The following is a 22,207-nucleotide window of genomic DNA, read 5'->3' as shown; positions in this document are numbered from 1 at the left end:
AAATCATAAGGTGGTGGTAAGAAAGGGGAAGAAGGAACATGAAAGGAACCTGGGATCTTGATGATTCTGGCGTTGTTGTAGTATTGGGCTGGCCACTTTAAAACCTATGTTTTATTCTTTCTTTGAGAAGTTCACATGTGCATACAATGTATTTTGATCACATTCCTCCCCAACTCCTTGCTCTAACTTCTTCTAGATCTATTCTCCAAACCGTAACTTCTCCCAAAGTCTTGTTTTAATAAGCCTCTGAGTCGAGTCTAAGTTGACAGCCCATAGGTACATGGGTGTGGGACCATTCATTGGAACATAGGTAACCTACCTGGGGATAGAACGCTGAAGAGGAGCAGAGGCTGTCTCTGACATGGACTCAGTGGCAGGCTCTTTGATCACCTCCCCCTGAGGGGGGAGCAACCTGTCCAGGCCACAGAGGAAGACAATTCAAACTATCCTGATGAGACCTGATAGGCCTGGAAGCAGAGGAGGTCCTCCCCTATCAGTGGACTGGGGAAGGGGCATGGGAGGAGAAGAGGGAGGGAGGGAAGGTGGGATTGGGAAGGGACGAGGAAGGGGACTACAGCTGGGATACAAAGTGAATAAATTGTAATAAATAAAAAATTATATTAAAGAAAGGAAACTGACAATCTCTCCCTAGCAGCCAGCAGCTCTCTATAGCTCCTGAGCTGGTGGTGGGGGCTCAGCCTCACTTTATGAGCCCCTCCTCACTTTATGTAGGAGTAAGTCCACTTTTGAAATAGGCCATTTCAAATGGAAAAGAAGATTTCTTGTACTGAAGTCATTGAAAGTTGCCTATTGTGCTATATGCTTAGGTTAACTCTATCAGTGTTAGCTCATGCCTTCTAAACATATGAAACATCCTATCATTGCTTCTCTCTTCAAATGCTTCTAATGACCTAAAGTCTCATCAAGAGTAAAACCCAAAGCCCTTATTATTCTGTTACCTCAGATTTCTTCTTTGATCTTATCATCCTTATTCACTCTAAGTAAGCACTCTGTGAATTCACCTGCCCTTAGAACCTTACTGTCCTCTGGATTCATGTAGCTGCCTAGTTCTGTTTATATGCTCTCTCTCAATATGTTATATTATATATAAAATTAAATATGTTTCCATATTAGTATATCAGAAAGGGCTTGCAGGGCATCTTTTCTCGAATTGCAACAAACTCTTTGATTATTCTATATAGCTTTGGTTTTCTTTATTCATAGTTTTATTATTACATGCCATGTTTGAAATTTACTTGTTGGTACAAAGAATGTTTCTTCTCATTGAATAATCCCCAAACCAAATAAACTGACTAATTTGTTTGCTGTTGTCTGGTCAGAATTTAGAACAGTGAGGGACAAATGATGGGGGCTCAGAAGCTAGGAGGTGATTGTTGCATGAATGGGCAAGTCAACGGTATCCATTTCCAGGTGAAATCTTTTGTGTATGTCAAAATAATTCCTTCTTTCTTGAATATTGTCTTTCCCAGTTAATTTATTTTCAGTCTCCTTAATTGTTTCAGTGAAACACATGTGTGTACATGTGCATTTATGTATACATATATGAAACATGTTCATACATTCACACAAATGTGTATACATATATAATTATGGGTTCACCACAACATAAAATCATATACTAAGTTATTTTTCTGTTTCCAAAACATGTAGAGGAATGGCTTTCCTGGTGAAGAACTCCAGCCCTCAATATGTAGTTTAGATTCTATAACTCAGTTTTGATCTAGAGTGTGTATGGAGACACTTGAAGGGTGCTAAGGAGCTGCTCAATAAGAGATCAAATCATTGTCACCATTACCAAGAGCGAGTCTGTCTCTGAGTGTCTCTTATGGCCTTTATTTTTCATAACCAGGCATAGAATCAGAAAAAGAGCTGAGGAAAAAAAATTCTTTATTTTCTTACTCCATCCACAGGCTGGGATAACCTAGGAAAAGTTTCAAGGCCAGAACAGTTTCTTCAAAAGGGAACACAATCTGAAGTATTATGGTATATACAAGCGTGCACACCTGTGCACAGAGGCAGAGCGTCCATGTTGGCTTTGTTCTTTAATCACTCTCTACATTATTTATGGGAGAGTCTTTTACTAAATCTGGCTCTCACTAGATTGGCTGGCCAGTGCCTAGATTCTGCCTTTCCCTTCTCACTGCCAGGGTGACAGATCTACCCCATCACACTTAGCTTTCTGTGTTGGGTGCTGAGGATAGAGATCATGCTTGAGTAGCAAGCACCTTACCAACCAAGCTATCCCCCCATACTTCTTAATTTAACTAATCTTAAATAGTATTGAAATAAGCCAGAATTTTGTGATCATGATACATAAATTCGGATATATCTATTTTCGCTTTATTTTATTTTATCCTCGGAGCAATTTTGCTGTCCTTCTTCAGTACTATTTTATTCTAATTTGAAAAATAAAAAAAAATCATTTATTAGCCATTTCTATTTCTCCCTGAACCTCCCTCTTCCATTTTTGTAGTTTTGGGGCAGAGTCCCTAGCCAAAACTGTATTCTAAATCCCTGTAGCCAAAAATGGCTTTGAACATTTCATTCTGTCTCTTGTTCCTATTGCATGCATCCCCTTGAAGTGCTGGGGATGGAACCCTGAGCTTCACACATGTCAGGAGAGTGCTCTATCCACTGAGCACATGCCCAACACCTAACGGTCTTCATTTTTTTAGTTATTAGGGATACTGTTAAACACAAAAGAGAATTAATCATTTATTACTAATGAGATGGGGGTGAAAATAGGCATATTGCCTTCATTTCATTAATTATACTTTTTGGTCTTTTATGTTAAGATGCTCCATAGCTACAGGCGTTTCTGAATTAAAACTTATCATTTTTATTCTAAGTAATTATGAGGAGCAATAAAAACAAAGAAGGAGAGTCTCTCTCTCTCGGAGCCCTACACGTCTCAGGCAAGGATCCTCTGCATTTGAGGAAACATTCATATTTCCTGAATGAGGCAATGAATCTCTTTCTCATCTGGTGGTCAAGCAGCCTGATGTTAAGCGGCTGAGAGATAATAATTAGCTAAGAGTTAATTAGGGGAAGATAGACTATTCTCATGATGTAAAGCCTTTATATGTTAGGTATCTCTCTGTGTCTCTCCCTCACCCACATACATAGGCAAAACTATGATAAATATGAGTTGGTGGATATATTAATTTGTTTGAGTATCTATTGTGTACATGTGTACATAAACATGTGTGTGTGCGTATGCATGTATGTGAGTATGTAATGAAAGCATTCTATTTTATTCTGTAAATCCATACAGTATAAGAGATGACATTTTGTAGTTTCTTATTTCTCACAATGCCATTTCTTTAAAGTGCTTTGACAAGAAGCTGGCTTCCAATTTCTATTGCTGCTTAGTAATACACGGTTTGCCCTTAATGTGATTTTTCTATTTCTTGGTCTACTGGTGTATACCACGACAGTTAAATGCTTGGCAGGCTTTCGGGCTAGAAGGAACCAAGTTAGATCCAGGCCTTACCATCCACTGTGACCTTGGTTAAACTAAGACCCTCTATAAGCTTCAGGATTCTCCTTCCTGGGGCAGTACCAGATTATAGTGACTTCAGAAATCACAGAAATAGGAAGAGCAAGCATTTGTGACTGTTGTGAGGCAGTATTACTACACACTCCTGAGGCCATAGGGATGTTTTGAGTTAAACGAGAAAATATTTTTAAAGCCATTAGTTTTTGACAGAGCCTGGTCCAGAATAAGAACTCAATTAACATTAGTTGTTTCTTTTGGATGAACAGAGATAACATAGGAGATGGCTGAGAATCGGGCTGAAGTTAAAATTTTATTTACAGATAGCAGCTGCTTCTATATATAAAGCAAACTGGATTACTGAAAGAATTAGCTGGATAATAAAGACGTTGGATTGCTTTTGCCTCTGTTATCTTCAGGATGTACACTGAAGTGTTTTTCTTTGCTTTGCAAGAGAAGAAAGGAGAGGAGGTGGAAAGAGCAGAATCCTCATCTGGCTGCCTCCTTTTTTCCTGTTGCTTGGACTTCATGGGTCATATGGCTTCCCTAAGAATGGGGGTTTCTTTTCCTCCAAACTTGCGTTAGTTCACAGCTTTAAGGACACTCACATTTTTTTAATGTTATACTCAGGACTTGTACTTTATAAAGATGATTATTGCTGGCTTATTGAGATGAAGTATTTTTCCATTTTAATTGATTTATTCATTTTGCATCCTGATCATAACCCACTCCTCCTGATCCCACCCTCCCTCTCGTTCTCCCCCTTATCCTTGTCCCTTAGTCCTCAGAAAGGGGCAGCCATCTTTCCTTACTAACTGACGCCAGAATATCACGTCTCTTTAGGATTGCTTGTATCCTCTTCTTCTGTGGCTTGGCAAGACTGCCTCACCTGGGGGAAGTGATCAAAGAGCGGGCTAGAAAGTTCATGTCAGAGACTGACCCTGGACCCCTACTAAGTGACCCACATGGAGACTGAGCTGCCTATAGGCTATATCTGAGTATGGGGCCTGAGTCCTCTCCACACATGGTCCTTGGTTGGCACACATCAGTCTCTGCAGGCCCCCTGGGCCCAGAGTTGTTGACCCTGTTGGTCTTCTTGTGGAGCTCCTGTCCTCTCTGGATCCTTCTATCCCCTCATCCTTCCATTAGACTTCCTGCACTCTACATAAAGTTTGGCTGCGAGTCTCAGCCTCCAGAGATAAAGCATCACATTTAAATATATATATATAACATTTTTATAATTTGAGAATTTCATACATATGCACAGTGCATTTTAATTATATGCAGTACCTGTTACTTCCTACAACTCCTTCCAGATCCAACTTTTACTCCAGCCCCTCTCCCTACTTTATGCCCCCTTTCAAAAATAACTTACTGAGTCCTGTTAGTGTCACCCATATGGTGTGGAGCCAACGGAGCATGGCTGATTCCTAAAGAAAATGACTTTCTTTCCCCTAGCAGCCATCAACTTTCAATAGCTTGTCAGCTGGGATGGAGGCTTGGCTCCCCCTCCACTTTCCATGCTGGACTCTTGGCTGGCTTATTTTGTACAGATCCTGTGCTGGTAGCCACAGTAGCTGTGAGCGTGGGAGTGCGGTGCCATTTCTCGAGCCGCTGTTAATCCCCTTGTCAGATTTCTTCATCTTTGAAAGGGTTTTGAGGATTTTCGAGTGAACCGAGCACACCATTCTATCCCAGACGCATTAGCTAGCTTTTCGTAGTACCTGAAACAACGTAAATAAAGGAATAATTTTGTCTCACGGTTTGAAGTGTTTGTCTATTGTTCTTAGGCGGACACGACAGAGCAGAGCAGCTCACTTGGGGGACACAAAGCAGAGAAAGGAGAAGAAGCAAGGGTATGATATAATCTAATATATTCCCCTAGTGACCTATGGCCTACTACAAGGTTCTACTTTGGATGTATCACCGCCTCCCAGTAATGTGACTACATCAAGGGACTAGTCTGTGGCTCAGGTCAGAGTCCTCAGTATCTAATTGTCTCAGTAATGGCCTCACACATATACACACATACCCTGAAATCTACTTTACTAATCTCAACTCAATTAAGTTTACAGTCCTGAGAACCTTGTCCTTCTCTCCAGGGAACCTTATCCTTCTTTCCTCTTTATTGAACTGAACTAGCCTCAGAATCCATTGGTGCTTCAGGTCCACTTCACAAAGGTGAGCTGAACATGCTGCAGAGAGGACTTCCCTAGTTAGCAGGCCTGTGAGTCACATGGCAGACTGCTCTAGGTCTGCAGGATTCGCAGACACCACCTTAGGTTAAAGGGAAGTCGATCTGCTGACAGCATGGAGTTTTGCTCATATTGAAATATTCTGTATTAATGTTTCTTTTAAAAATAGGACATCTTGGTCACCACTGGATGTTCTGAAGCCAGCCAAATTTGTTCCAAATTGGTAAACTTAAAATGATTTACCTATTCATTGCCCATGAAAGAAGACTGAATTACTTCCTTTCTTGGTCAAAGTATGGCTACCTTTGCCACAGAAGAAGGGGTGATAAATTGACTCACTAGAGTTTGGTCAGCAAGCCGGACCCTGGGTTGAATCTGAGGCAGTCACAGATTGTTCAGTGGGTTTGGGTAAGTCTGCTTACCCATGTATAGGAAGAAAAGTGGATTATAGTATGTGTTGTCAATGGAGAGAAGGCATTTGTAATGCCTTCATTTGCAAGCAGATTCTACATAAGGTCCCAAGAAAAGGCTTGAATAAGTCTGCATCAGAAAGTAATAATAAGTAGTTTTTAAAGTTACCTGTAACCCCCTTCACTTTGGATGTCTTTGTGGTGACGAGTTAATGTAACTTTCATCATGGAAGATACTTTAAGGCTAAGTGGATGACTGACAGAATTTATAATCTACTTAGAACTTGATTCAGTTTCTGTTTGTGTACATGTATGTGTATTGCAGTGTATGCTTATTCATGAGTATGTAGAAGTGTGTATGTGTGTATGTGTGCATGTGTGTGTGTGTGTGTGTGTGTATAAGACAATGCTGGGAGTCATTCATCAGGCTTTACACATATCTTTTATGCTGTTTCTTTGAGATGGGGTATCTTACTAGCTCGGAGCTTACCAAATAGCAAAGCTGTCTGACCAATATCTCTTGGAGGTTTGTCTGTCTCTGCTTCCCCAGTGCTGGGTTTATAAGCTCACCCCTGTGTTCAGTTTTATTGCTTTATTTTATTTTTATGTGTGTTCTAGGGATTGAGTTCAGATACTCATACTTGAGGGGGTACTCCCCAATCAGTGGACTTGGAAAGGGGCAGGGAAGAGATGAGGGAGGGAGGGTGAGATTGGGAAGGAATGAGGGAGTGGGATACAGCTGGGATACAGAGTTAACAAAAATGTAACTAATAATAAAAAGAAAAATATAAATAAAAAATAACCAAAATTATAGAAACCATTAAAATGTTATTGGTATTTTGAAAAAAAAAAAACAATTGAAACATCTCTATCTTTTGACTTCTTCCATCCCACTCTCTCTCTCTTCCTCTCCATCTCTCTCTCTCACTGTCTGTCTGTCTGTCTACACATGTGTGCTTGCATGCACCATAGCAAGCATGTGGCTGTCAGAGGAAATATCAGGTGCTGATACTTGACTTCCATCTTGTCTAAAACAGGGTCCTCATGGTTTGATGCTGCACATGCCAAGTTACCTGGTCCATTGAGCTTTAGGGATTCTCTTGTCTCCATCTCTTATCTTACCATAAGAATGCAGGGTTACAGATGGGTACTGTTGTTTCTGGCTTCATGCGGGTTCTGGGAATCTGACCTTAGGTTCTCATACTTGTACTGTTCTCATACTTTTACCCACTGAAGCATTTCCTCAGCCCCAACTATTTACAAATATTACATCAGAACTGCTGTTGTTCATCCTGACTGAAAGCACCCATGGACTTCTGGGAAGGTATTAGATGCCCAGATAATTGTTGAATAAGTAAATAATAATAACCGAGTTTCTTACTTGAAAAAAAAGGTTCATGCTAGTTGTGAATTTTCTATAGCAAACATCCTTCCTGGTACCCTCACATGTTACTGTATTCACCCAGACAGTGACCAATTTCATTTGCTATTTGTGTATCAGGAGATCAGAGACAAAGGCTTTTTTATGTGAAGGACACTTGCTTCTGAAGCCTGTTATTTTTTTCCAATCAGACAATGGCTTATATTATTTATTTCTAGAGAACCGTCCCAGACACACTTGATTAGCCATAAATGAAAGATAATCCGTTGCTGTGAGAAAGGACATGCTTTCAATAGCTAGGCAGACAGACAGATAGATAGATGCTTAACAATTTACAGTTCATGTCCTGACAACTTGGACATTATAATATGAAAAATGCGACTGAAAAGGTCCAGTCCATTCCTAGCACAGTGTTTTCAGTAATGAAAGATAAATGTCTCAACCTTCCTTACTTAAAACCCTTCATTGGCTTTCCATTAGCCCTTCAGTTCAAATCTAAACTTAATATGGCTTACAGGGTCCTTCAAGACTTGGCCTCTCCTTACCTTTCTATCTCATTTGTTGATTAATGATCCTTAGATCCTATTCATCCCAGATAGGAAGGAGCTAGAAGTTTGGGCTCCTTATGTAACTAGGACTCTTAGCAGATGAATCTATCACATTAAACATTTTTTTTTTTTTTACTGTTTTTTCTTTTTTTTTTTTTTAAATCTTTTATTTATTTTTTATTAATTACACTTTATTCATTTTGTATCCCCCCATAAGCCCCTCCCTCCTCCCCTGCCAATCCCACCCTCCCTCCCCTTTCTGCATGCATGCCACTCCCCAAGTCCACTGATAGGGGAGGTCCTCCTCTCCTTCTTTCTGATCTTAGTCTATCAGTTCTCATCAAAAGTGGCTGCATTGTCCTCTACTGTGGCCTGGTAAGGCTGCTCCCCCCCAGGGGGAAGTGATCAAAGAGCAGGCCAATCAGATTATGTCAGAGGCAGTCCCTCTTCCCATTACTATGTAACCCACTTGGACACTGAACTGCCATGGGCTACACCTGTGCAGGGGTTCCAGGTCATCTCCACAAATAGTCCTTGGTTGGAGTAGGAGTCCCTGGGAAGTTCCCTGTGTTCAAATTATCTTGTTCTGTTGCTCTGCTTGTGGAGTTCCCGTTCCCTCCAGCTCTTACTATTTCCCCCTTCTTACATAAAATTCCATTCACTCTGCCCATCAGTTGGCCATCAGGCTCAGCATCTGCTTTGACAGTCTATACTGCAGAAGCTTTCAGAGGCCCTCTGTGGCAGGTTTCAAGGTGGTTTCCTGTTTTCTTCTGGCTTTCAGAGGCCCTCTGTAGCGGGTTCCGAGGTTGTTTCCTATTTTCGTTTTTTCTGATGTCCATCCTCTTTGCCTTTCAGGATGGGGATTGAACATTTTAGTTAGGGTCCTCTCTTTTGCTTAGTTTGTTTAGATGTACAGCTTTTAGTGGGTTTATTCTATATTGTATGTTTATATGAGTGAGTATATACCGTGAGTGTCTTTTTGCTTCTGGGTCAACTCACTCAGGATGATCCTTTCCAGGTCTATGCACTGTGTAATATTCACAGGGCCTGATAAAAAATAGAAGTCCTCTAAGTTTTAAAATTACCATACAAAATAACTTATCCTTGATTTGTAATGTAGCAATGCTTACAGCCAAATCAGAGAATTATAGTGGGAAGACATTTAAAGAACAACTTGCTTAGAGAAATGTAGTCACTTGCAGGCTGGACAGAAGTGTGATGGCCTGAGTGCTTCAGGAATGTTAATATGGAAAAGGAAGAAGATTGAATGCATTTTGCAGGTAGGGAGGCTTCTCTCAGCGTGGGGCAGAATTTTGTGGGGTGGGGAAAGATGAGGTTTTATTTTTGCCTTTGCTTCCATTTGCAATAGTTTTCTTTGAGAGGACTTCAGTGACCAGGAGTCCATGGAGTAACTGAGAGCCTCGAGCACTTAGATGCAAGAAGTACTGTGAATGAGGCAGATGATGGTTTTCTGTAGCTCTACCCGGAATCAAGGTTTAGTTAAGTGATTAATGACAGTGTCTGGGATGACAAGCATTTATTTATATCTGTGTTTCAGCTCCTTTAAAAATTTGCATACAGTTCCACCAATACGTTTATGCTTATAATTAGTATAGAACTGATTCAGAAAGAAGGTTATCTTGATGAGCTTTGTATTTTGTAGAACAAGTAAAAGTCTAAGTGAGTTGCAACCTCTAGCTCCCTTCTCAGCTGTCTGTAAACAGGCCACTTCACTTCATTAGGGTGTTTTCCTTTAGATGGGACAGATCAACTTCAGTGTAGCCCCTGGATGGAGACACTGTATGTTTCTACATTTTGTTTCAACACCCCAGAGAAGGACTGGGAAATAACAGTAAATATTTATTGGACGAGAAAGGGAATTCATCTATAGTTCCAAGTTTGTCTTTATTTCTTGGCCTGTTTTAGATGAGAGCGTGCATGCCAAGATTATGAACACCCAAAGCCATCCCATGACTTGCCTGTAATCGTATGGAACACCTACAGTTGTCAGCGTCGGGTGCCCAAACACCCCCCATCTGTGTTTTAAGTTATTTGTGCAGGTGACTCTGATGCATGATTAGGTTTGAGAATGACCCTAGAACAATAAAGGAATCACCATCACGTTGTCAGCGCTTCAAGGTGACTAACGGAGTCCCATTTGACTTGTACAAAGAGCAGTGGGAATTACACTGGGCACTTCGAATGGCCTTCTCCTGAGCGGAGCGTTGTTTTAGGTTGGCTGCAGTTCTTTATCCTGTCTGGGAAATCCTAACTGATAAAGACTGTTTCTTTCTGCTGCTATTGTTTGTGGCTGTGAGTCAATGATTTTATTTCAGATACGTTTTCCCCCCTCTGCGTAGTCCGTGTCACTGCAACACAAGGCTAATTAAAGAATTGGTATGTGGTATCCATTCCTGGGAGGTGTATAATTCTCTTCCTGCATCTTGAGAACATTTTTGCAAACACTTTCAGTTCATATTTTCTTTTTTTAATCAGGCAGAGACATTACAATTAAAATACCGTTAAAGTGATTCTGGCAAGTATTGCAATAAGCATGTTTTTTAATTAAAGGAAGAACGGTGTCTTGTGGGGAGGGGGATGTGTAAGCAGCATCAGCTGAAGGGGAAATTTTCAGCCAATATCTGTTTTAATTGAAAGGAAAAAGAAACGGGGGAGAGCAGCAGTAGCCCTTGCTTGCTTGCTGGTGTCTAAGTGGCTTCATCCCGGGATACTAAGCTTAGGTGTTCTGTGCTTGATTAATTAGTAGCCAGCCAGAGAGTCCATTCCCTTTGCCCCTGATCCTTAAAGCCTGATTTATGCCTCACATCCTCCATGAATATGTGAGGACTCAGGCTTCTATTTCCTGAGCTGCTAGTGGATAGGATTATGGAGCGTGGACTGAGCTCTTGGGGGCTCTCGTTTGCCAGCCAAATTGATTTTCCGCCTCTCTGGCTGGGGACAAGCCCACCTCGAAGGCTTCCCAGGCTCTGCTCCAGTGGATCAAGCATGAGTCTAATATGGATCTTGCCAACAAAGGAAACGGTGTGGCGTGCACCCCATCACAATGCGAGCTTCGGGCTGTGGCTGCTTTGCCTAAATGCTACTCTTCTCCGCTCTTCCTCACCTCCTCATGGCTCCCACTCACAAAGCAGCACCATGCGACAGTATAGCTTCATACGCCACCGGTGCCCATATCACAGCCAGTACTCCTTTATCAAGGCAGAGCAGAGAGTCTATACACCCTGAATGTACAGTCACCTGTCATTCTCTGGGAGGGCTCATCCATAGGCTCCCCTGACTGGTCATTTTACTAGCTAACAGTTGAGAAGTTGTGATATGTAAGCTGCCAAATTATTTAAGAAAAAAAAATGTCTGAATGAAGGTTAGTCATTTGGAGTAAATGAGTTAGATGGTTTGACTTCCCTGATCCAAGTCGTTCAAGGTCTGAGTAGACAGATGATCTAGTTTGGTGATAGAAATCATCTAATTAATTGGGTACCTCAGATCTTTTCAGTCTCGGTCTCACTGTGCCTCTCTCTGCTGACTGAATCTTGAGTTTATCATAATTTCCTTTCTCCCCTAATACTCACCTCCTCTTCAAAAATGCTATCACCCGAACCTTTGCTCCTCCAGTCCTCCTAAAAGTGGCCTAAAACATTTGAAATCCTCCCTTACCCCTTCATAGACTCTTGCTCAGAGTCTATGCCTTTACAGCTTTCTGAATAATCTATTTCATTCTTACTGTGCTAGGCTTTACATGTAGGTAGCTAATAGATATGTCTTCTCCCTTTTTGTCCTATTCTGTTTTCATCTACTCATCCTCTCTGGGAGACTCATATACTTCCATGATTAAAGTTGTATTTATTCAACATTTCTTAACTGTTTCCCATAGCCCATGTGTTATTGTAGGCATGGGGTCTATGGCTGGGGGTGAAACCTGGCAAAATCTTCCTCCAAAGGAGTTTACTCTTAGAATGAAAACAACAAATAAGCAGGTGAATTATGTTCTCATTAGATTCTTCTTCCCACAGAGTAAATGCAGCAGTGGGTTGAGATGGGCAGGGAACCCATACAGAGGAAGAGTGGCTAGGCGACTTGGCAGACATCAAGGGTAATTGCTACAAGATGGGAGGAAGAGGCAAGATGGTCAGAACAACAGGAGCATTGGGTGAAGAAGGGAGTAGAGGGAGATAGAGCCAGAGAAGACCAAGCCTGCAGGGTATAGTAGGCTTTGCCTTTGAGAGTAATGGGGACCACTGCAGGATGTTGAGCGGAAAGGTGGATGGTATAATTTCCATGGGAGCAAGAACAAGAGCAACAACCACACAACAATAATAACAACAAGATCTTCCAATAATCCAGCAGTAAGATAAAAATGAATTATATTCAAGGAGTGTATATTCAGGTGGTGAGAAGTTGCTAGGTTATGAGGGTAACTTGAAGATAGGATTCATAATATTTCCTGAGGAGCTGTTTGTCGGGAAAGAGTGAAAGTTGAGACCAGAGTTGTGAGACTCAGCAACCGGACAGGGTTCACCAGATCTCCAAGATAAGAGGAGTTTAGGTTTTGAATTGTAGGGTTGAAAAGATGATTGGGCATCTAAGTAGAGACCTTGAATAGATAGGTGTATACATTGAATTCAGTGCTCAGATTGGGCTTGGAGATAAAAGGTTGGGAGTTGTCAACCACCACATACACTGATTTTTAACCCTTGAGATAAGATGGGATGATGAAGGTGATGTACAGATAAGAAGAGTGGCCAGAGAGCTGGGGCTTGGGGCACATGAGGTGTGGTTGGTTGGAATAATCAGAGAGATCATCTAACAGTGTGATGGCTGCCTGGGAAGCAGAAGGAAGCTGGGCTAGTGCTGCATGCCTTTAAGCCTAGTACTAGGGAGGCAGACACAGGAAGATCTCTGTGAGTTTGAGGCCAGCCTTGTCTACATAGTGAGTTCCAGGACAGCCAGGGCTACATAGTGAGACCTTGTCTCAAAAAATAAAGGAAAAGCAAAGAAAGAAAAAAAGGAAGGAAGGAAGGAAAGAAGGAAGGAAGGAAATCCAAGGCCAAATAGTATTGGGCTACTGGGCAGGTGGGGTGAAGGAATTCCAGGAGATAGTATGTCCAGGTACATGGAAGATTGAGGCCAATATGAGCAAGATTTGTGACCTTGACAGAAACAGTGATGGTAGAGAAGTAAGGTAAAAAGTCCAGTTGGCAGTGGGGATTACAAAAGATTCCTCAGGAATGAAAGAATTGAAGAGAGGGAAAATAGTATATATTTAGTATATATATTATATACTTAATTACTATATATAATATATATTTATACAGTATATATTTAGTATATATACTATATATAGTGTATACAGTAAAAATAATTATTTTTCTATAAGGAAGTCATCTTTAAAAGTATGTATCTCTTTTCTTTATAAAACACAACAAATTATTTTGTGGTCATTACAGACGATGGAAAATTGTACATTTAGCCAAAAGTATGTTTGCATGTTTATTTTTTTTCAAACATTAGCTAGCTGTTAAAAGTCTCTTTTATTTCCCTTTCGTGGAAATAAGAGACGTTTGATGGAAATGAGTGATTACATGTAAAAGATGTGTTCGTTTATGTATTTTAGAAGGGGAAGCAACTGTAATGATGGTTGATTGATTTTTATAAAATTACCTAAGGCCTCTTGGGAAGACAGTTAGCTTTCATGCAATTCATACCAAGTAATTTTAGAGTCACATAGAATGGCTGATTTCAACCCCACTCTTTACTGTAGCTTTATGAGATGAGGCCAGACTCTTACATAGTAGAGAAATAATGTCCTCCTCTGGTTCTCCCATCCTAAGAAGCAGCTCACTCTAGACTGATTTCAACCTGACTATGTGAAGATGGAGATTCTGAGGCCTTTACACAGACCTTGAGGAAACATCGCTTTAGTTTCTTTCCAAAGCAAGTCTTACGCTTTGGGTAACACATGGTTATTGAATACATAAGGAACTGAGTTCCTTAGCGAACTTCCTGCATTGTGTACCTTTCTGTACTTTGCTACTGATGAAGTAAAGGGATGCTTTTTTGTCTCCCCCCTTTTTAGGTAGAATTTATGATGTTTTTATTCATTAATTCATCTTGTTTCAGGAGCAGTCTCAACAAAGTATTTGTTTCCTGGGGCCTGACTTCATCTCTGTTTATTAGCATCCTTACTCGGTACTCTCAGTGAATGTTGTTTAAAAATTTCTACCAATTTGTTTCAGTATGTTTAAAATTTTGCTTAATGGTGTAATGGACAGAGTCCAGGTTTATTGATTTAGCCACAAATCTTCATAATCTGTTATATATCCTTTTTGAAAATAGGGGAGGCATATCTCCATTAACAAAATGAGAATAAATCACATAGAAAGAAAGATAGGCAGACTTAGGCTAAAATGCTTTCCCTTAAATGCAGCAACCTTATTTAATGAAGAGGTTGTCAGAAAAGTTGTAGAAAGAGGTAAAACATTGGAGTTCTTGTCAGGTGGTCCTGGGTTCTTTTTTTGTTTTTTCCTGTTTATTTTCTTTTTAGATTTATTTTACATCCCAAATATGCCCTCTCCCTCCTCTCATCCCAGTCCTCCCTTCCCCCCTTTTCCTTCTCCTCTCACTTCCCCCTGCCCAGAAAAGGAGAGGCCCCTCCCCGGTATCAACCTTTTTCAGCACATTAAGTCACATCAGGACTGAGCATATCTTCATTTCCTGAGGTCAAGCAAGGCAGCCCTGTCAAGGGGGAGTTATCTAAAGGCAGGCAATAGAGTCTGTGTTAGAAACAGCCCCTCAACCCCACTTGACAGACAACCCATATGAAGACCAAGCAGCCATCAGCTACATGTGTTCAAGGGGCCTAGGTCCAGATCCTGCATGGTCCATATTTAATGTCTAGGTACCTGAAAGCTGCATGGGACTGGGTTAGGTATCTTTGTTGGTTTTCTTGTGAGGTTCCTGTCCTTCCAGGTCCTCCCATCTTTCCCCCAACACTTCTGCAGGATCCCCTGAGCTCCTCCCCATGTTTGGCTGTAAGTCCCAGCATCAGTCCAGGTAAGCTGCTGGCTGGAGCCTGCCAGACTACAGTCAAGGGAGAGGATCAGATGTGCGGAGAATGGGGTGTACATGTGAGAGGGCTAGGCACAAGAGGGGAAACTGAGGGGGACATCTCTTTGTCAAGCTGGAGGCCTGCAATAGTGTAGGCTCCTGGGAGGACATGGGTGTGACTCTAGTTGAGAATCCTAATGGGGGGGAGGAGGGATGAAGACTGAAGTGACCACCTCTAGCCAGTTAGGGCTAGTGGAAGGAGGGGGACAACCACTGACCGACAAAACCTATGATCCAAAAATTTCCCTGTCTACAAGAAGTGCAAAGAAAATAATGAGGGAACAAAGATTGAGGCAAAGTCCAACCAATAATTGGCCCAACCTGAGACCCACCCCATAGTAGAGAGCCAGCCCCTGACACTAATAATGATACTCTGCTATGCTTGCAGATAGGAGCCTAACTTAACTGTGGTCTTGAGTTCTAATGCTGAATTTTCATTTTTCTACATTATATAAGAAATGCTACTTTCTCTAAGCCTATTTTCTGCTATGTGAAACACAGAAAAGGATGTTTATTTCACAAGATAATTTTTCAAGGTTATTTTAAATAGAATGTCCAATGACTTTGGTCCATGGTAAGTATTTAATAAATATCTGCTACTTTTAAAAAATTCTATGCTTTTTGAGTATGTTGTTATATACATTTTTTTTGTTATAAAATAAATGGGAGAAAATAACAAAAACCTAACCCCAAATGCAATCAAAGCCTGAAATGATCTCTGAAGTCTTATCTGAAGGGTGATTCATTAAATGTACTACAGCACAGCTGATTTCAGAACAACTCAGGCTTCATGTCATTGTTAATATCAAACGAACATCCAAAGGCAGTTTCTAAAAAATAATTACTAAAAATTGCCATCTATTCATTATTATTAAACTTTGACCTACTCTAATAAACTTTACTTGTTGAGACTTTTTATGCATCTTGTTGACAATGCATGGTCCAAGGGATGCTGTGTCATCCTTACAGGTGGAAATGTCAAATGTTCTAGAGTTGGAAGGAAATAAGCAGATGCATGATTCCCCCCTCTAATTTTCAATTGAGAAAAACTGAACTGTCCCTAAGTAATGAAGCTTCAGGTTCTACTGAAGGTTAGTCAGATGTATATAACTATTAGGACTGGAGCATGACCTTCAATGGATGACCTTCCAGATACTTGCTCTTCAGGATCCATTCTGATTCACTGACTGTTTAAAATGGGAAGTCCTGTCATTCAAATTTGTGTGCCATCAGTTGAATATAATTAATGAGGACATGAGTGACATAAGTAAAAATTTTTTAGTTGATACCATTATGTGAACCATAGCACAGGGCCCATTTTCTGTTTTATGTTCACGGTGGAGTTCTGGTTCATTATTGCATTTGTAAGTGCAATGGCAGTTGATAGAAAAAACGAATGTCAAGATTCCTTGTGGGTTTTTTAGAAACTTGGTCATTCAGAGTGCTACTGTTCTCTGGTATCAGGCCCAGAGATTGCCAAAGAGGAGTCTGTTGCTTCTTAGATAGTTTTTCCTGCCCTGTAGTATGGTTTACACAGGACATAGGTCAAAATGAAAGTCAAGACTAACAACAATGAGCTTATGGAAGTCAATGTCCTGGTAGTTTTGGACCATTGTCCTATGTGAGTGAACATTAGTTGGGAAATGAAGGTGGGAAATATCAAAGCAGCAAACAAATGAGTGTCCATTAGGCACTAAAGTAGGGACCTACTTTAAAAAGTACTTTACAAAAGGATGATTTGAATATCTAGATGGAATGTGTCTAAATTATATCTAAATAAAAAGAGTGTAAGAGGCCTAGTCTAAGTAAATATCCTATAACTGTTATTGATGGTATTAATGGGATTTGAGGTAAGACAAGAAAATATGGTGATGAGAGCCAAAAATGCTGGAGAGAAGTTTTAGAACAGAAGGTCAGAGAAATGCTCTTTAAATGTGACAATTGGTCAAACATTTCTTGATCATCATCTCTGCATTAAGATAGAAGTTAACAAAAAGGAATCTTAGGCTCTTTCCTTCTCTCCTTTTATTTGCTGTTATCTACTTCCAGTTGTTGTTTCTACGAAAGCAAGAATAATTCAAATCCATGAGTTGGTATACTAAATTCAAGACAGAGTTTAGCTAGTAAAGTATCTTTGCTACATCCAATCCCTCACCAGTATCCTCCCTATAAAAGTAAGATCTTCTCTTTGAGACACTTCTGACAGCTTTCTCACTTTACATATTTTTTTAATGTACTTGGATAATGTCTAACCTTTCAAATAAAAATATTTAATATCTTTTCTGAGAAAATGGAAGTAAGAGTATATTTTTGTATTTGCATTGGATTCTCTGAAAATATACAATCTTATACTTATTCACTCAACAATTATATCCCGAGTTACATATCAGTTACATATCAGTAAGTACTCAGGGCACTAGATATTTAAAATGAACAAAATTGGTAATGGCTCCGAAGAGTACATTCTGGAACAGAAAGCAGAAAATAAAACACAAATATATAATATGTATTTTAGATGTTACAAAGAAAAATATTATATAGCTGGGGACAGGTAATGGTATTTCATATAAGCCAGAGAAGTTTGTAAGTAAAGGAAGTGCACTTACCATGGTCATGAGCGTTATTTGAGAACTTACAGTCAAGGGTTTGCAACAAGCACTTGTCTAGAATGTATGATAACCTGGAATGATTATATCTAACACCAAAACAACTGAACAAACAAACAAAAACAACATCAACAAAAACAAGAACCCAAAACCAGAGCATAAAGTCTAGCAGGTAGGCCAATGTGTTTCAAAGAGTTTTAGCCAGCTTTTGTTAGTGTAATGAAAAACCTGAGACAGGTTATTTTGTAAATATAATAGATTTATTTCAGCTCATGTGGCCACACAGCATGGACAAGGCTTTTGAAAGATTTCCTACCCTGCTTGAACATTATTCTGTTCTTGGAGTATGTGTGTCTATCTCTGCATGCATGCTCTCTACTGCCCATCCCTTATAAGGCATCCCAGATTCAGTCAAGGCTCTCCAATCTCTGACATAATCTCATCCCTTCCAAAAGTCCCCTCCTCCAAACACAATGGTTGTCTTAAATTCTCTATCTTCTCAATTCTATCAATCCAGGACATTGGGAACAAATTCATACCTGAGTTGATAAGACCCTTTCAAGCCATACCAGAACAGATGAAAGCTAAATTTGGTAAGATGGTTTTGGAGAGCAGTCGGAGACAGACAGCTTTTCTTTGACAGACAGGTCTTTCTTTGTTTGATATAAAGACTCTGAAATTTATTTTGTACAAGGTAGGCCACTATCACAGAGTTTGGAAAGGAAAATAGTACATCTAGTGGTTGGGGAAGACTTGCCACAACAGTATTTTCTGGAGATGACAGGACCATGGTATTGATGAATTTACAGCAGTTGTGGTTACCTGCCTAAAACCTATACAAGATCAAGCCGGTCAACATTCTATGGCATAGTTGGGGAGCAATGTATAAGAACTCACCCTAATTGAGGAACTACTGATATTGTATTTGATGACTGATGATGAGGGACAGTTGGTTTCTTTAGTGGCATGACCCCCGTTAGATCAACCACATTCCAGTAATTGGCTTACAGCCAGGATTATATGGTTAGTATAAGCCTAAATCAGTGAGTTATTAAAAAATAAAGAAGGATACAAATTTGGGAGAGAGGATAGGTAAGTGTGGGGGGGTAGATCTTGGGAGGAATTATAGGGAAGAGTGGGGATGAATATAGTGAGAATATTTGCATACATGTATGAAATTCTCAAAGAATTAATAAAAATATTTTATGAAGCAGAAAAAAGTTATAAACAATAGCAAGTAAAGTTATATCTCTGACCACTTTGCTGTAGAGGGAGGAACATTGTCTATTCTAGTATTTTTGCAATATGCTTACACACAGGACAGATTTTACATCTTATTCTGATTAGGTGTTTATCTGGGATACTTGATCATAAAGGTATTAATGATGATATGAAATGTAGACCAATTTTATATCAAGAAAAAGATACTTTTTCTTAAAAGGATTTGATTGTTTATTCTCACAATAATTATGCTATAGACTTATTTTCATATGTTTCAAAAACTGAGATATCTGAAAAGACTGAGGTTATATTAGTTGTTTTTTTCTTTTTGTTTTTGTTTTGGCTCTAATGACAGAAAGAAACTTTTCTCTAGAAAGCAAATTATTTGGAAGGTTTTGGATAGCTTCCTAATCAATGGAAGTCAGAAACAAGTCAGAATCAAGGCTTTTTGAAGCAGAGTGTATGGGCTGAGGTGCTGACACTCTTCAGGATTTTTTAGAATGCCACCACTGGAATTAATGAGATCTAAATATTTCCCCCCCGCCTCTTCCCCTTTGCTCCACCTTCCCCTCAAAGCTCCAGTCTGTGACCTAGGGTATGGGATGACAAGAAGTCTTGGTTGATTGGCTGTTCCTCTCCATCCAGTAAGGAAAAGCTCTTAAATTGAGGTTTGTTGATGAATGCAAGTAAGGACTAGCTAGCATTCCACAAAAACTATGATGTTAGTCCCATTGTTTCCTTTTATTATATATATTTTTTGCTTTAGCATATTTTCTTCTATCCTTATCTCTTAAATATGTGTGGTGTCATGTACTTAACTTTATAGCCAGGTTTTTAATCTATTATAACTGGTAAAGTTGGTGACCTTTTCACCATTTATTTAGCCATTTCTAAGTGTCTGGATATTTGGATTATTGCACTAAAAATTCATCATCAAAACTACAGTTAACAGTAATATCTTATGAAACCTGGCTTTAAGGTATAATGTTTTTTTCTCTCTCCGGGGGTGTGACATAGCTTATAGTGCTTCTATATTAAGTCCAACTTCTATAAGAAGTATATAAAAACAGCAATTTCATCACATTGGAACTGCCAAAAAAAAAAAAAAAAAAAAGGCTGAGCCCATTCTCCTGGAGACTGACAGCTTGGTTTTTGTTTGTCAGGTGGAAAGCTCATTTTTGTGGAGCCAGGACCCATTGAGCTCAGAGCCCACTCCATCCTTATTACCGATGGTGGAGGGCTCCATATCGGATCCGAGGAGAAGCCTTTCCAAGGCAAAGCTCAGATCAGACTCTACGGAAGCCAGCATTCCCCTCTCTTCTTTCCCTATGGAGTCAAGTTCCTGGCCGTGAGGAATGGAACTCTTTCCCTGCATGGTAAGTAGGTAGCTCACCCTGACCCCCTCCAATACAAATCCCGAAATGGGTTTGTTTCTATCAAATGTATGGACAGCAAACATCAATAAATTATTTAAAAAACAACAACAACTAGTAACTAGTTGCTGAGGCAGTAGGTCAATTGTTGTATAACACATTTTTTTTAAAATAACACATCTAATTATTACTTTCTTGTCTTTTAAAAATTTGTTTATCAGATGGCAGGACTCCTCTTTTCAGTTGGACTAGGGGAAGAGGATGGGGGGAAGAGAGAGGGTGAGTGGGGCAGGGAGGAGTTGAGGGAAGGGCACTACAATTGGGATGAAAAATGGATAAATTGTAAAAAAAAATAAAAAAACAAAAAACTGAAAAAATTATTTATTTATTTTTACCTTATGTGTATATATGTCTGTGTCAGTGTGTCAGATAGCCTGGAAATGGAATTACAGATGGTTGTGAGCTGCCATGTGGGCGCTGGGAATTGAGCCCAACTGATATGAGCTCCTAACTGATAAGCTATCTCTCCAGCCCATGTCTAATTATTATTATCTGTGGCAGACTGTGCTATGGTTCCTGTAAGGGGACTGGATACCTTTGCTCACCATCAGATTGCTTTCAGTGCCTCCCTGAGTGTGAACCATATTGTCTGTGAGCTTAGCCACAGATATCCTTTGGTTTGTTGAATGTGAGCAAAAATAATATACTTCATGGGCAAGCAGAGGTGTTAAAAGCTATTGTGATTGTGTATCCTTTTGGTACTTGTCTTCCACTTAAGACTAGCCAAACAGAATGAAACCACCGTAGAATGTGGACCCAAGGTAGTGGCCTGATCTTAAGAGGACAGTAGCATTTTTATACTGATATGACAAATTGGAACCCACTTGTATTAAAAACAACTGGTTTACCTATGAGTTGGTAGCTGTACTAAAGAGTCTGGTATTTCCTCTGTCTGTTTGTTACAAACTATGTAGTAATTTTCTACCAAAAAAATACTCCCTGAATATTTTTTTTATTTTTATTAATTACACTTTATTCACTTTGTATCCCCCCATAAGCCCTTCCCTCCTCCCCTCCTGATTCCACGCTCCCACCCCCTTCTTCACGCATGTCCCTCCCGAAGTCCACTGATAGGGGAGGTCCTCCTCTCCTTCCTTCTGATATTAGTTAATCAGATCTCATCAGGAGTGGCTGCATCGTCATCTTCTGTGGCCTGGTAAGGCTGCTCCCCCCTCAGGGGAATCTTACTCTAAGAGGAAGCCAAAACTTTTCTTTAGTATTGTTGACTTTGGGTCAGCTATACCAGTAACTTATGTGATTGGGAACTCAGAATTACAGTCCCACTGATTTTTATTTTATTTTTCCCATCTTCATGGCTCTGTCACGTAGGATCCATTACTATCTTTTGCTTTTTCAAACATTAGCTGTGGTCTCCAAATGTTAGTCAGCTGGCCTACAGTGCTCATGGCTTGATTCCACTAAAAACTGGAATTCAAATGAGAACGATGAAAACTTGCTCAATCTGTTTTCCCTCTTTGATTTGAACATCCATGTTCAAGTATAAGTGGTCAGTGAAAACATTCATCAGTTTACATAGTGTGTCTGTGTTTTAAATGTTCCATGGCCTCCTAAGCCTTTATAAATAAGGAAATGTCAAGTTAAAATTCACAATGGCTTTGCCTATGTTCAGTATGCCACAATTAAAGCCAAGTAAATATTTTTATTAATTATATGTTTCAGACTTTTGGTAATTAAGGAAAATATTCCTAGGGTGTCTGTGATTCTCCTGGATCATAAGGAGAATCTGCTTTTTTTTTTCTCCTCTGCATTT

General features: G+C 39.8%; 1 protein-coding gene across 1 annotated transcript in view; it reads left to right on the top strand.

The window, feature by feature from the left end:
- The window catches only part of Pkhd1 (PKHD1 ciliary IPT domain containing fibrocystin/polyductin), a gene marked incomplete at its 5' end in the record, with an annotated part of 436,563 nt that overhangs the window by 126,145 nt on the left and 288,211 nt on the right, over positions 1-22,207 (top strand). Inside the window, one exon of the mRNA XM_055605696.1 lies at positions 20,167-20,379. Coding sequence (XP_055461671.1) covers positions 20,167-20,379 — 213 coding nt within the window. The remainder of the gene's footprint in view (positions 1-20,166; positions 20,380-22,207) is intronic.

This window comes from Psammomys obesus, unplaced genomic scaffold (assembly GCF_907164565.1).
Source record: "Psammomys obesus unplaced genomic scaffold, mPsaObe1.curated_primary_1811, whole genome shotgun sequence".
NCBI classification, from domain to species: domain Eukaryota; kingdom Metazoa; phylum Chordata; class Mammalia; order Rodentia; family Muridae; genus Psammomys; species Psammomys obesus.
Note: the sequence above shows the minus strand (reverse complement) of the source record. Positions and strands in the feature narration are given on the sequence as shown.